This window comes from Pipistrellus kuhlii, unplaced genomic scaffold (genome assembly GCF_014108245.1).
Source record: "Pipistrellus kuhlii isolate mPipKuh1 unplaced genomic scaffold, mPipKuh1.p scaffold_m20_p_3, whole genome shotgun sequence".
NCBI lineage: Eukaryota > Metazoa > Chordata > Mammalia > Chiroptera > Vespertilionidae > Pipistrellus > Pipistrellus kuhlii.
Genome location: NW_023425529.1, coordinates 28,031,063 through 28,046,887, shown reverse-complemented (window position 1 = coordinate 28,046,887; position 15,825 = coordinate 28,031,063). Strand labels below are relative to the sequence as shown.

Sequence of the window (15,825 nt, the reverse complement as noted above, 5' to 3'; positions counted from 1 at the left end):
ACAATATGATTGATTTTTTACAGAGAGGAAGAGTGAGAGGTAGTTAGAAACATTGATCAGCTGCCCTTGACCGGAATTGAAACTGGGACCTTTCATTCTGCGGACCGACGCTCTATCCACTGAGCCAAACCAGTTTCGGTCCTCCTCTACAATTTGTCTCCACTCCAGTTTTTCTTTCTTTCTCTATTTTGTAACATTTTCAGTCTTTCCCCTTCTCTAGATCTTTCTCTACATTTAGATAGTGGATGGATTGCCTTTGTCCCTAAGAAATCTCTGTTGGTTTCATTGACTTACTTTTTTCTCCCAGCTTTATTGAGATATAATTGACATGTAAGTTTAAGGTGTACAATGTGATGAGTTTTACTTTCATCCATTCATTTCTACACTTGTTACAGTGCTTATACTTTTTTCTCTTCACCTACACACCCTAGCCAGGGTATTGGAACATGATATCTGGGGTCCCTTAGCTCTGTTTTTGAGTTCTGATGCCTCTTTGAAGTAATTTGTAATTTGTGGCAAATCACTTGATTTATGGAGATCCCACTTACCTTTTTTTTTTAATTAAAATTTTTAAAATTACATTTTACATTCAAAATTATTTTGCATTAGTTTCAGGTATACAGCATAGTAGTTAGAACACCATATACTTATTATTATTTTTTAATTTAAGTTCTTTATTGTTTAAAGTATCATATATGTCTCCTTTTCCCCCCATTGACCTCTCCCTGGCCTCTCCCACCCCCCAGCACATGCCCTCATCCTCCTACTGTTTGTGTCCATGGGTTATGATTATATGCATGAATACAAGTCTTTTGGTTGATCTTTACCCCCTTCAGCCCCACCTTCTTTCTGAGGTTTGACATAGACCTTCAGTCACATACTTTAGAAATTGTTTCCCCTGATATTTCCAGTCGCCAGGTGGCAGCATACACAGTTATTACAGTAGGTAATTAACTTGACATCCCATGACTGTTTTGTAGCTGCCAATCTGTTCTTCTCATTTGCTTTACACTTTTCACCCAGTCACCTGCTTTGTTAAACACATGCTTGCAGGATTGCTTGGAATAAAATGTGCAAGTCCCAGCCTAGAACATGGCCCATAAAAGGGTTCTGTAACTACATTCAAATTTAGTGCTTTCCCCCTTAATCATTATCTTTCATTTTGTTATAATATTTTGTTAGTCAATCTATAGTTGAGACCAAACTTTAGTACTTATTAAAAATAACTATATAGCTTATTCAGTAATATTTACAACTTTAGTTATAACACCTAACTTGATGTTTTTTTGGTCGTTTTTAAAAGATACTCAAAGACGGATTACAGAAATTTATTTATCCTCCAGCAATTACAGAAGACTTCGAAACAGAAAACTTTTTCCCGCCCATAGATGTCATGCTTGAGGTTCATAAAAACGTGATCTTTTTTGAGAATCCCCAGGTGGCAAGGTGGGATGCTGAAGGTACACTAGCTTTGACAATTATGTAATTAAAAGAGGCATGCTAAAACAATCATAAACAGAGAGAGAAATGCATGCTTTCCTCTGGGAGTGTTCAAAGTTGTAGGAGAGGCATATAGAGAAAAACATCACAACATGACGCAGTGGTGTGCTTTCAGAGATGGAAGTGCTGCAGAGCAGAACAGTGACTGAGTCAGTCTGGAAGGTTAAGGATGAAATATTCAACAGGTCCTCAAGGATTAAGAGAGCATTCTCCTATGAGACTTTGCATGGATATGTATCTTCATTTCTCTTGGGTATATACCTAGGAGTGGAAGTGCTGAGTTGAAAGATGAATTTATGTTAACTTTTTAAGAAACTGCCAAATTATTTTTTTCAAAGTAGCTGTGCCATTTTACATGCCTGCTAGCAATACGAGTTTTCCCATTTCTCCACATCCTTGCCAACGTTTGCTGTTATATCTTTTTTATTATAACCGTTGTTGTGGTTTTAATTTCCTAATGACCAATAATGTTGCTTTTCTTTTTTTTTAATGTATCATCCTTACATATATCTCCTTTGGGGACATATTTATTCAAACCTTTTACTCATTTTGAAATTGGGTTGTGTTTTATTATTGAGTTGTAAGACACACAAAAGACCACCTATTATATGAAAAGTCAGAAAAGGCAAATCTTTAGAGATGGGAAATATACTAATGGTTGTCTGGGGCTGGAATATGGGAATGAACTAAAAATGGACCCAGGGAACTTACCAGGAGGATAATAATGTGCTAAAAACTGGATTGTGGTGATGGTTGCAAAATTGGGTAAATTTACTAAAATAATTTAATCATATACTTAAGACAGGTGATTGTCAAAGCTGTTAAAAAAAGAAAAGAGAAGAGATTCTCTAAGAGGTTCTGTACTGCAGGGAGAAAGAACTGCATGTGCAGAGGCACACGGGTGCATGAGGTTGTTAGGGAAGGAAAAAAGCGATGGCTGAAACCAGGTGTGAAGAACTGGTAAGGGTGAAGCCAGAAATGTGAGTCAAAGCTTCATTTGAAGGTCTTGCATAACAACGTGACCCTGTAGATAGGAAGAAACTCCCAGCAAGGTTGGTTTTTTGTTGAAATTCTATTCTAAACGTAAAAGAGAAATATATATATATAACAGTTATTTAGGTTTTATTCAACCTATTTTTGTATAGAAAAAAATTAAAACTAATGTCATTTGCTTTAATCTAAAAGATAAATGTTGGAAAACTGATGGCATCAGTAATATAACTTATAGATCAGAAGAAAGAGTTATAACATTCAGCCTGGACACTTTGGGCCCTGTTACCTTGATTCAAGATACTCATATTAACATGCCATACCAGTCATGGGAACTAAGACCATTTGATGTGAATAAAGTACTTTTGACTGTGACTACAGAATTTGCTGAGATTCAAATACAAATTAAGGTAAGTCATTGTTACAGCAAGTCACATCCAAGAGGTAAGCCTCATTGGTGACTATAAGAGAGAGTGTGGTCATTTACATACAGAAATGTCTTTTTTTTTTTTTTAAGAAACTTTATTTTCCATCAATTTTATTTTACTTTCTGTCTAAAAATCTGTATAAGAATAGCTAAGACCCTTGAGTGGTCATTTCTACCTGTTCAGTGGCCTAAGCAGTGAGGGCTGCAGCCCAGGCTTCAGTAGGGAACTGCTGTTGAAATGACTTTTATAAATAAATATGTTTAATATAGACCTTGAGCTATAATTTCTGAACAAAATATTAATTAGATGATAAATAACATGTAAAAAGCGAGGCAAAAATTTATACCCTAAAGTTAGTAGGAATAGACCAATTAATGAAAGTACAAGCCTGGTTGCAGTATGACTTTCAGAGAGTGTTTGACCCACTCCTAAGAGGTGTCCTGATCTTTATCACCAAGCCCTTTGAAACCCCCTTTGTGAGGTTTCTCTTTCAAGGAGCCAGTATTACTGGGCAGTCATAAATCAGCCTGAAATCTGGAGACAGAAAGTACAATAGATTAGTGGTTGCCTGAGGCTGAAGGTGGGAGTGGGGATTAACTGTACATTGGCATGAGGGATGAGAGGAGGATGGAAGTGTTCTAAAACTGATTTATGGTGATCATTGCACCACTCAGTCAAGTTTTAAAAAAAAAATCACTGTACGTATTCTTCATTTGAAATGGGTGAATTTATGATATGTAAAGTATACCTCATTAAAGTTGTTTTAAGAGAGAGCTAGCCTGAAATTCTTAAGAATGTGGAAGACTAGAATTAGTCAAGCTTTGCTTTTTAAAGCAAATGAGAGGTGTGAATTTTGTACACCTTTGAACTTCCAGTTTAAACTTTGCAAACTTTAAACCTATAAAATAATTTTGCATTATGTTAAATCTTATGTAATTATGTAAATAATTATTGTTAAATAGTGTAGCCTGATTGCTATCAAATAGCTATTATAATTCAATAGGAACATACGTAGTATTCTTAGATCATAACTTATAAAATAGGAGATCTGAAAGATCCTTTAGTTCAATCCCCTTATTGTTCAGATAAAGCACCACAAGGTAACATGGAGACCTGGTGGCAGACCTTTCAGATTGGTCCTAAGACATACCTTCCCTGCATTCCTTTTAGTATAGAATGTGCTAGGGCTTAAAGAACCCTAAGGCTAGAACCAGAATGATAATGAAGTAAGAATTTCTTTAACTTGTATGAAAGCTTCTTTTTTTTCTCTCTCCTTTTTTTTTTTTTTTTTTTTTTTTTTTTTTTTTTTTTTGATACTAGGAAGGCCTCTGCATGTTAGCTTCAGTAACAATCGGTGAAAAAAACTCTCTCTCTATGTTGGAAGGAAAATGGATGAGTCCTATTTATTTCATTATTACTTTACAAGAAGCTGGGTTGAATATCTTCCCTAATGAGTACTCTCATTTTTATGTGGCTAGAAACCAAAAGGTAAGAATGAATCTTTCCAAACTTAATGTAATGGACATTTAGAATGCTAACAAGTATTAAATTGTATATAAATCTTAAAAGGACATCATGGGTTTTCTATATTCATTTATATAAGATTATAGTTAGAAAAGAATAAATGGCAAGTTCAGAAATTCAGAATTTCTCTAAAGTTTAAAGATCTTCCCCCAAAGAAGTAAGCTTTTAGTATAATCTTCACTTGACAAGAGGAGGACACCCACAATTGGCCAGTGTTGGTGCAAGGGTAGTCAGAACCATGTCACAATTTGTATATGTTTTTGCTTCTTCCAGACTAGTTATATGTAAGACTTTTTTTTTTTAATATATTTTATTGATTTTGTACAGAGAGGAAGGGATAGAGATAGAGAGCTAGAAACATCGATGAGAGAGAGTCATCGATCAGCTGCCTCTTGCACACCCCCTACTGGGGATATGCCCGCAACCAAGGTACATGCCCTTGACCAAAATCGAACCCGGGACCCTTCAGTCCCCAAGCCGAAGCTCTATCCATTGAGCCAAACCGGTTTCGGCTATGTAAGACTTCTTAAAAGAGTAAATGACTGAGCAGTTTCCCAAACAGGATAAGTCAGATGAAATCAAACACACATACAGACAACTGGTACACAACCCACTTCCTCCTGGGCCTTGGCAGAGGCTCCCTGTAGACGCAGACAACACACAGCCTGCTTTGTGTTACTGGGAAGGCTGTAGCTCAATGAGATCCTTCCTTATGAAACTGTTAGCTCTCTGAGGATGGGAACTGCCTTTTGATCAATTTGGATGGATTCTTCTAGCACCTCACATATCCCTAGAATATAGCAGATGGTTAGTAATATTTGACATATAAATGAAGACAAATTCTCTCCTTATCACGAGAGGTGTTTTGAGCAGATGAGTTCAATCCTCAAGAACAAGTTTATATTATACCAGAAAAAATGACAATATAGGTAGATATTTATGTAGCATCTGAAAATAATTATCTCAAGAGAATGTACACGTGTGAGTGTGAGTGTGTGTGTGGGAGGGGGGGAAGGGGGGAATACCACCTTGGTTTTAGTAACTTAAATTGCCAGTTACTCTGCAAATGCTGAATATAGTGTAGTCTTCATTTACTTAGAATATTAAAGAATTTCTTTTTCTGACCACCTATATTCTAGTATTCTAGGCATGTTTTAGATGCTTAGGATACATTAGTGAATTTTTTTTTTAAGTTCCTGACCTTGTGGAGCTGACATTTTAGTAGGAGACAAAAAAATAAGCAATAAGCATAAAAAATGATTGCATGTTAAAGGTAAATAAGAGCTATGGGCAAAAGAAAAGGTAGATCATGAATTCTGGGGTTAGGGCAGTGTACAACATCAAATATGGCATTGGGGGCTCGGTGAGAAGGAAAGATTTGAGCAGAACATGAAGGTGGGGAATGTAACCAATTGGATATCTCAGGAAGCAGCTTCCAGGCTGAGCAGCCTAGAAGATTGAAGGAAAGCAAGGAGGCCAGGTGCTTGGAGTGAACAAAGGGAGAAGAGAAGATAGGTCAGATAGATAATGAGATGTGTGTGGGAGGGTGTCAGATCACACAGACCCTGACAGGTCACTGTTAGGACTTTGGATTCTATTTTGAGAGCCAGGAAAAGCCATTGCTCCGTATTGAAAGGGGAGTCACAGAATCTGACTTGCATTTTAATGGCTTCTTCTGTGTTGAGATAAACTGTAGGAGGCCAAGGATGGAAGGGAGACTTGTTGGGAAGGCTCTATGATCAATTCTATTGACTTTTATATTGACAGGATCCTTTGGTGGAAATGAAAGCTTATCGACAAATGGCCTTGCTAAGCTCTGCTTTTGCATTTGGTTGGAGCAAGTGGAATATGCAATGTGGTCCTGAAAAAGTTATATTTAAGGTAGAGTATGCAAAAGCCCATAACACCACTTTGTCCTCCAAAAGAAACGGTACTCAAAGGCTAAGAAAATATAGACCGTTTTCTCCTCTTAAAAATGGGAGGAGGGAATAACACTCAAAATGGAGTTTTAAACCATTTTTTTTTTTAATTTTGTCAAAAATATAAAGCTACACTATGTGAAGGGTTGTACCTTCATTGCCCATTATGGTACCAAATGCTCTTGATTTCAGACTAGAGTCCTTTTATCTCGTTATAGTCTCTCCCTTTAATGCGAATATATATCAATGGTTCACGAACTTATTGGCACATTTGCTTCTTACCTGATAAATTCTAAAAGCTGACTAATTAATGTTTGAGCGTAAATTAGCCACCGTATTTATTTGTCTTGTTTATTGTGGTTCTCCCACTAGAACCTAAGCTCTTTGAGGACAATCATTAATTACTGATTAATGTTTGATTTGTTATATTCCCAGCAACTGGAATAGTTGTTGATTGAATTAATGCATTTTGGGGATTGAGTTGAGCCCTTCAACTAATACTCTCCTGCCAAACTACTTAATTGGAATAACAGATTTCTCTGTTTTCTTTCTTTAGGTGAGTGAACACCTTACTCAAGACGAGACACCTATTGAGAATCCTAATTGGACTCTTTTAATGTTTAGTGGCAACCGAGCACTAAGGCTCAAGATTGACGAAGACAGTGAGGCATTCTCTGAGGCCCTGAAAGAGGAAACTGAGTTTCATTCTACTCTCTATCACATGATTAAGGATTTTGCTTCTGTAGAAGCAATGGAGAAAGTCTTGAGCCCTGACCACCAGTTTGTTCACTCTGTGTGCCACATGCTACTCTGTACTAGAATATTCAGTTATTCTTAATCTCTACTGATAAACTTTATTCAGCATGAAGAATCAAACAACTCAAAGAAAAAAAATCGGGAATTTTCTCAATAAAATGTAGCCAGTGACTATATTTCAAATAGGATATTAAAATGACCTAATCAGAATTTTTTACTCAAATTTTATTTTGTTACATGTGGGGTTCTTTTCCTATGAACAGTGGCGCACTGAAATTTAATGATTCTTTATTTCAACAAAAGTTAACAAACAACTTTATATAATATATCCTTCTCAATAAGCTCATTAAAAGGTCATGGGAAGGTAATCACAAAAAGAGGGAATTTAAAAATCTTAGTCATTCTGAGAACCTCCGGATCCAGCTATATGTTACTCATTTACAAAATTCGGATACTGAAACTTTAAAAAATCAACATACACACATTAGGACATCCTACAGTCACACTGGCGGTGGCCCGTTGTGTTGGAGTCTGGTAAATGGCCACAAGATATGTTCTAGAGACATCCAGGAGTCTCCATCCTGGGTGGGGGCAGCATCCACGGACTTCTGGAAAAACCGGCCTGTGAGGAAGCTTATCAAAGCCGCAAACAGTACAACCAACGCAACGGAAAGCCAGAGTGCCTTATTAGCCTTCCTGATGGAGGTCTTGAGATTTGTTGCCCAGGAAGCTATTGTGTCATAGCTACAAGGAAAATACAGATTCAGAATTTGGTCATCACAGTAACCCGTTATTATAATAGAATCACTTCTTTCATCAACAATACCGATCAAATCATTGACCAACACTGCTTTGTAATAAACTACATGATGTGGTCTAATGTCTCGGTTTGGGCCACAATCTGCCCCCTTTATAATTGTCAGAATTAAAGAAATAATATGTGAGTATGGTGAGAATCTGAAAATGCTGTGATTCAGGCATTATTTAACTCCTAACAAGTACATACAACTATTATCTTAATTCAGGGAAAGCGGCGTGTTCCTACAGTGGAAACAAAAATATTACTTATTGAATAGAGTAGAATATCTGTGTATGACATATGTATAGATAAATAGGTCATTTATTTCTCACCGTACCATAGATGTTTGGTGTACTGATATTTAAACTCTATTTCTTTTAGAGACGCCCACCCAAAAAGGTTACATATTTACAGCATCATTTAAGTCTTTGACACTGTGCTAAGCATTTTACTCATGGTAATTCATGTAGTCATGACCTCAGGACAAAGGTACTGGCATCACCCGTTTTATAGATGAAGAATTGGGTGAAGGTGACCAGCCACAGAGCTCGCTGGAGAGCTGGGTGTGGAGCTGGGCCTCCTGGAGGCTGGGCCAGGCTCGCGCGGGATGCTCCTCCCCGTTGTAACTCACAGGTTCAAAACTAACCCCTGCAGACCACTTGAAGTTTGCTATTCATCTTAAATCTCGTAGTTGGACAGTTCTTTAAATAAAGTAATTTAATCCAGGGTAATACTGTTTACCCTGCCTTGCCCTTCCCCATTCCACGAAAATGACAGAATTTGGTAGATAGACAACTTACACTGAAGAGACATCCCATTTCGATGGATTATTCCTCTTTTCAGAAAGACTCGGCTTCCTTGTCCTTTCTATTATTTCTTCTCCGGGGGGCTCTGCATCATCTTTAGTTCTGTAAGTAAGTGTTGTTGTTTTTTTAAATATACAAAACTAGGAATCATGTGCTATGATTATAAAATACTAGAGGCCTGTTCATGATATTCATGCAAGAATAGGCCTTCCTTCCCCTGGCTTCACTCCCAGCCGCCTGGAGCCAGCAAGTCCTTACTTCTGTCTGGAGCACCACTCCAGTAGCTCCCTCTGCCGCCTCCCTTCCCCTCATAGCAGACTTCACTCCACTCCACACCTGTATATGTAAATTAACCGCCATCTTTGTTGGGTTAATTTGCATACTCTGGCAGTGGGCATAGCGAAGTGGTGGTTAATTTTCATGTTTCTCTTTTATTAGATAAGATTGCTACATTTCATTGTGTTAATAAAGATGCACACAAACATTTGACAAATATCTAGTTCTAAAAGTCATATCACCAAGTTTATTTAACCATTTTGTTTTCACCAAGTATTTTTCTACCATGTGGACTATAATAACCTTAGTTGATTGTACTCTTTTCTTTGTAGGCTTTTCGGTCAATGGTAAATAGGAATAACATCAAAGTGTTGTTTCTTCTATTTTTCTTAAAAAAATCTTAATTTTAAAACTTTATGAAAATATCCTCAGTGCAAAACTAGTTGAAATATGCTAGCAGTGTTTAGCAATCTGGCAAATGGTGACTGAATTGACTTTATTTTAAATAACTTCATATTATCTAAAGAGGGATGCCCTGACCTGAACAGAACCTCTCCTTATTATGTTCACTGCTGAGTTCAAGCTCGTGATACCCTCACAATTGCCAAAGGGAACTGTCTCAAAGTGGTGGTGGTTGTTTTAGTAAAAAAATACAGGGAGGTCTGATCGAGGGGAGATGGGGGAGGGTGGGAGTAAAGAGGAGAGATCAACTGAAGGACTTGTACACATGCATATAAGCCTAACCAATGGACACAGACAACAGGGTGTGTGTGTGTGAGGGTATGAGTAGAGGGGTGGAGGGGCAATGGGGCAATAAAGACACATATGTAATACCTTAATCAATAAACAAACAGACAAACAAAAAAGGCAGAAAAAATACAGGAATGTATGTGGTAGATTTTAGTTTAGTCTTTAAAGGAAATAAGGTCCAAAAGCCAGATTCAACAGCATTCTTATAAGATTCTCAGTTTTAGTCTTTCGTTTACAACGACTTCTCAGTAAATATCATACTATACTAACAAAAAGCAAATAATACATTGTACTCATTTGAAGGAAACTCTTGATCTTTTTTCTGCCCCAGATCAGTAAACATCCATTATGGTAACTCTTAAGAGTTTTCAGTACTCCCCATGCAGCAGGCTCTGGGGAGTATTAAAAAACTTTAAAGGTAGGCCCTAAGTCTTACTCATCTCTGTATCTCTTAGGATTGGGGTAGTGTCTGTCACACACTAGGCTCTCAAGGAACATGTAGAACATGAACATAAAATCATTTCATTAAGGTCTTCGCAGATGAGGAAACTGAGGCCAAGGAAGGTTAAAACAATTTGTCCAATGTCACCCATGGACTTATAGGCATTTGTTCATGTCTCTCCCTCCTGCCTTCTCTCCCTTGTGCTATAGAAGTATATTTTATTTAACTTGCTAGATGTAGAGTAGTCATGTTGAGTTTTATGTTTCTCCTACTCTTCATTTATGTAAAGGGAAGACTATATATATATTGCACATATATTACATATGTGCCTATGGTATATAATTCATGTATTTTTTTAAAAAAAAGTTACACATTTTACTTCTATGGGGCTTTATTCACTGTCCCCCCATCCCTGCTGGCAGGATACCTGCCTGTACAGGGAAAAACATTATCTTTACAAATCTAGAAAATTACAGGGCCTTTTCTAACTTAAGACAAAAAACCTTGCAGTTCTGAACTCTACAAGAGTTTATTCACAAATAGCTTTTATGTAGTGCTTTGCAGTATATAAGTCTTAAACAATGAATTAGCTTTTTAATGATCTAATGCTGATCTCATCTCCACAGAATAAAAGTGATCCCCATTTTTATGCCCAGCTCACATCAGGTTAACAAACATACGCTTCACCTACTTGAGCTCACATTTTTCTTCTTCACCATCTGCCCAGGAATAGGTACTGATAAACCGTTGTAATGAGGGGCGGTGTTCACTCTGCTTTGACCCCAAAACACGCCTATAAAAGATGATCATATCCACTTGTCATATCAAATATATCCATACCCATTATTAACTTATTTCCCACTCCCGAACTCATTACAAAAGTTATATGTCCTAATTATTTTCCTTGGCACTTGCATATTGCTTATTAAAAAAATAAAACATTTTATTATATGACAATTTTAAAAATTATTCTGCTTATATCACTTATTTCAAAAGTTTATTTTAACACAGTTAAAATTACTAAAGTTACCAAAGAGCAATCATATAATTATACTTACCAACTACTTGACCTCCTACTGAATCGGTCATTGTTTTCCTTCCCAGAAGTCTTTAAAGGTGTGAAAGAAATGATAAAATATGAATTTAATGAAGTATTTCATATGTTTTTCTTATATGAAAATGACTTTGCTTTTGACTGAGGATAGTTAGAAACTTGCTTACCATTGCGGCAGTGCCAATATTTCTGGGTAAAGAGGCAATTGTCACTCTTCGAAGAGAAGATGGCTATTCAAAAGGGGGAAGCAAACATTTAGAAAATTCTTACTATTTTATTCTTGTATGCAACACTGATGAGTGTATTTGTACATACGCATCCATGCACTTGACTACTGCTGAACTAAACAGCAAACACTAAAAAGGATTCTGTTATGAGTAAATTGTCTTCCAGAAGTATTCTACTCATTTACATTTCACCTTTCCTAACATTGGGTGAGTCTAATTTTTGCCAGTCAAATAAAGGGTATAAGCTTTTTTGTTTAGGTTTGCATTTATTTGACTTTCAAAATATTCAACATGTTTTCTATGTTAAATACCGTATTTTCAAGCGTATAAGACGACTTTTGAAATGAAAAAAAAAGTCAACCGAAAATCGGGGGTCATCTTATACGGCGAGTATATCCCGAAAAACGTCTTGATATGCCGCTAAACGAATTTTCCAACTCGATCCCACATCAATCACTGCAAGGCTGCTTGGACCGCCTCTTTAACTCAGCCAATCCAAGCAGGCTTTTTATGCATGCAAATTATACATGTTCTGTACCCGAAGCTATAATACACTGTGTTCTAGTAAAAAGCCTACTCAGATTGGCCAGAGTCAGAGAGGCGGTCTATTAAAAAAAGAACTGGTGTTGCCTCGGAAATGGGGGGTAGTCTTATACAGCGAATATAGGCCTAAACCTATGTTTTAACTGTAAAATTAGGGGGTCGTCTTATACTCCGGAAAATACGGTAACCATCTGAGAACTACCTGTCTATGATCTCCGCCCATATTAATTTTATTCATGATATTTTGGGCAGAAAATGTTTTCATTGTTAATACAGCCAAGTCTCTTCATCTCTTCCTCTCTTTTGTTACCATTTCTTTTAGAAAGATTTTCCTCTACTAAGAGGAGCTAAATATAGACCTATATTTTACCTTTTTAAAATTGCTTCATTTTTCCCATTTAATGCATTTAAGGATGGGCATATTACTTTAATGAATGGGTGTGTTTTTCGATCGACCTTGAGGCTTGCACAGAAAAAAATGTTGTATTATGTGGTTCTTAAAGTTTGAGTAAGTACAGCTTTAGGAAATAAAAATATTTTAAATGTAGGAAATAAAGTTTTATGCCAATCCTTTTCTTAAACCATTATCCCTAAATTATTTTCATAGGTTAGTTGAGCATCAAGAATATAAACCTGTGGTCCATGAAACTTGGGTCCCAATCATGGTTCTATCACTACATACATCACAACTAATCAACTAACTTCTGTGCTTCTCTCTTTCCTCATGAGTGAAAAAGAAATTTGGATGGAATGATTTTAGAGTCACTTGCTCAAAAATCCTATTACTACATTCTAAGCAATCCTGATTTTCAAACTCCCTGATTCTTAGTTAGGCATACAGCCTCCAGAATAATAATAATAATAAAAACCCCAACAACTGTATTTCCAGTCCTATTTGCAACTAAAGTGAAAAGGGAAATGTTTTCTGGGACTTCTAGGAAGTTATTTTTAAAGGGCAAGGGAATACCTGTCTTTCCTTTTTCTTGGAATGTGACTGGGTGTAATGACCAGGCCTCACTGCAGAGGCCTCTGACACCATAGTAGGGACACAGAGGGTGAGTGGATGAAGCAGTTAGAAAGGAGGAGGCTTGCCCTGTGGATTTTGTGAAGCTACTTTGCTTTTGGTGGATTTCCTTTTTCCAATTCCCATTTTACATGACAGATATTGTTGTTTACAGCTTTCTTCTCACCACCAGTCACATTTAATTGATAAACCAACATAACAAGAAATATAAAAGCATACACTTGAGCAAATATACACACTCATATATGCATGCATATCAATTGTTTTATGATCTACATTCAAAGCTATGTTGCTTCAAATATTTAAAAACCAACCCCCTAAAATATTTGATAGACATCTTTAAAGTGAATCAGTAGATAAATTATTAATTACCTTGGAGTTTAGAGAAGCTGAGCGTTTTTTAATTTGACAGTCATCTAAAGGAAAAACATTTGCACATTTTAGAAACTATATTTGTAATTTCTGTTAATGCAGTGGTCTTAATTCTTTACAAAACAAAAACAAAAACCAACAATCAGAAACTATTTAAGATCCTGAAGACAGCTGGTGGTATAAATATTTAGTTATTGTTTATTTGGTGATTCATAAAAATGACCACCTTAATGAACAGAAAACAGTCCACTATGTTACTACATATGTCCAGAATGCTGACTTGGCACACAGTAGGTACTAAATTAATATCTTTTGAATAAATGAACCCAAAATTTCAGATAGAAGATACCAACTATGGTTACTTTTCTTGAAGAAGGGACAGATCATTAAGAATTCTCAGAAGTTCATACTGCTTATTTAACAGAAACTAAGATTTATATAAACCTTATATTAATATATTTTCCATGGCCTCACATCTGTCCCTATTTCCCAATTCATTAGTCAGCTTTACTATGTTAGGGTTATTCCTTCTTTGAGGAATACAAAACCATGATTGATGAGAACATTAAGTTATTCTGCCTTACTTTGTGTGGAGAAAGAACCAATTTTAACATATCCTAAGTAGGAGAACACTAGGGTCAACTCAGTGGGTTGGATTATATATATTCTCTGATCTCAGCAATTTAAATTTATTCAATGAATTTTTTAAAAATATGTTTTTATTGATTATAAAAAGAGAGGAAGGGAGAAGGAGAGAGAGGGAGAAACACTGATGAGAGTAACATCATTGATCAGCTGTTTCCTGCTGATCAATGATGACACACACACACACACACACACACACCCCACTGGGAATTGAGCCTGCAACCCAGGCATATGTCCTGATCAGGAATCAAACCAGCAACTTTTCGGGGCACGGGATGGTGTTCAACCCACTGAGCAACACCATTCAGGTCAGATTTAATGAAATTTTTTATGTCATTATCAAAATCCTTGTCTCCAGCCTGTTATTTAACTGACATCCTACTTTTGGCTATGCAGATGACAGGAATGAGTTATTCTTTTAATATAACTTTAACTTAAGACCTAACAAGTAGCAAGAGAGAGAATGAAAAAGATAAATGTTAGGAAAACATAACTGGCACTATTATCTTAAATTTATATTACCTTCATCTTCCAGAGGGTTAAAAGACCTTTCATTTTGCAAAAGAACCTGTTTCAGTTCTTCTAATTCAGCGTGTTCTTTGGCATACATTCTCTTCAGATTTTCTACATGCTGAATCATTACTTCAACTGCTTTGCTAACCCGGCTTTCCTAGTAAAAAAAAAAAAAAAAAAGAAAAAAAAAGAAAAAGAAACACATTTGTATTGAAAATACTATTCTTGATACCCAGTTAAAAGATGGTAATTAGAAACATTCATTTATCTTTATCCCTAAATCCCACTAAAATGCCAACAAAGGTATTTCTATTAAAAAAAAAAAAAAAAAAAAAAAAAGGCCTGAGTCCACCAGAGCAAATGAAACAGAAGATATAATAGCAATACAAATTTGAAAGCCCGCTAGGACGACTCTTGGTAAATGACTAAGACGTGAAAAAGCTGAACCCTAAAAGAAGCAGGAAGAAAAGCCTAGAATCAACCTAGGAAAGCACTGAAGGAAGGACCAGGGGATAGTGGCATCTCTGGGATTAAACTCCAAGGTGGGAATGTGAACAGAAGAGATGGCTGACAATCCATGTAAAAAGTGATTACTCCACAGACATCCTCCCTTACTCAAGCCAGCTGAGCAACTACCCTTCCACCACTTTGATGAAAAACTACAAAGACTGAATAAGGGTCGGGTAGGAAGAGATAGTTGATGGAGGCTCATCCTAACATGAATGGATGTAAGCAAAAGTCTGTATACATACTGAATAATGAGATCCCTAGCCTTATTCTCCCTTCAAGCTCCAAACACTGATAACCAGGCTTATACCTCAAGGCAGGTGGCTAAAAGATATTTCTCGAAGGAATCTAACATCCCAAGATGAGGGTCCTAGAACTGCTGTCAGTAAGAGCACTCCAACGCAATATCCTAGCTTGTGCGAAGCTCAGGGCCAACAAGAACCCTCCCCACTCAACACACACAGAGTTCCCAATCAGCTGTATAATAATGGTCCATCAGATGTTGGAGGAAAGCCTCTAGCACAAATGAAGAACAAAAAACAACAACAAAAACAAACAAACAAAAAAACAAAAACAAAAACAAGCTAGAGGAAACAAACCAGAGAAAAACGAAATCTTCAAGGAAACAACCAATACCTTGGTTGTTACAAATTATTGCATCTATGAAATAAGAAAAAGATATTAGTTAAAAGCATTCTGAAAACAAAAGGAGTCTGGAATTCTAAAATATGACAAACATTTTTTTTTTAT

The 15,825-nt window shown here is 36.4% G+C and overlaps 2 protein-coding genes across 2 annotated transcripts in view; one reads left to right on the top strand and one right to left on the bottom strand.

The window, feature by feature from the left end:
* The window catches only part of DNAI7 (dynein axonemal intermediate chain 7), a 39,720-nt gene extending 32,427 nt beyond the window's left edge, over positions 1–7,293 (top strand). Inside the window, exons 10-14 of the mRNA XM_036459217.2 lie at positions 1,304–1,460; positions 2,686–2,900; positions 4,239–4,406; positions 6,210–6,323; positions 6,918–7,293. Of these exons, the coding sequence (XP_036315110.1) occupies positions 1,304–1,460; positions 2,686–2,900; positions 4,239–4,406; positions 6,210–6,323; positions 6,918–7,199 (936 nt within the window). The 3' untranslated portion in view covers positions 7,200–7,293. The remainder of the gene's footprint in view (positions 1–1,303; positions 1,461–2,685; positions 2,901–4,238; positions 4,407–6,209; positions 6,324–6,917) is intronic.
* Positions 7,294–7,388: 95 nt separating this feature from the next.
* IRAG2 (inositol 1,4,5-triphosphate receptor associated 2) overlaps positions 7,389–15,825 on the bottom strand; it is an 83,321-nt gene continuing 74,884 nt past the window's right edge. Inside the window, exons 31-37 of the mRNA XM_036455507.1 lie at positions 14,578–14,725; positions 13,411–13,454; positions 11,412–11,474; positions 11,249–11,298; positions 10,882–10,983; positions 8,717–8,824; positions 7,389–7,861 (exon numbers count right to left, since the gene is read on the bottom strand). Coding sequence (XP_036311400.1) covers positions 7,618–7,861; positions 8,717–8,824; positions 10,882–10,983; positions 11,249–11,298; positions 11,412–11,474; positions 13,411–13,454; positions 14,578–14,725 — 759 coding nt within the window. The 3' untranslated portion in view covers positions 7,389–7,617. The remainder of the gene's footprint in view (positions 7,862–8,716; positions 8,825–10,881; positions 10,984–11,248; positions 11,299–11,411; positions 11,475–13,410; positions 13,455–14,577; positions 14,726–15,825) is intronic.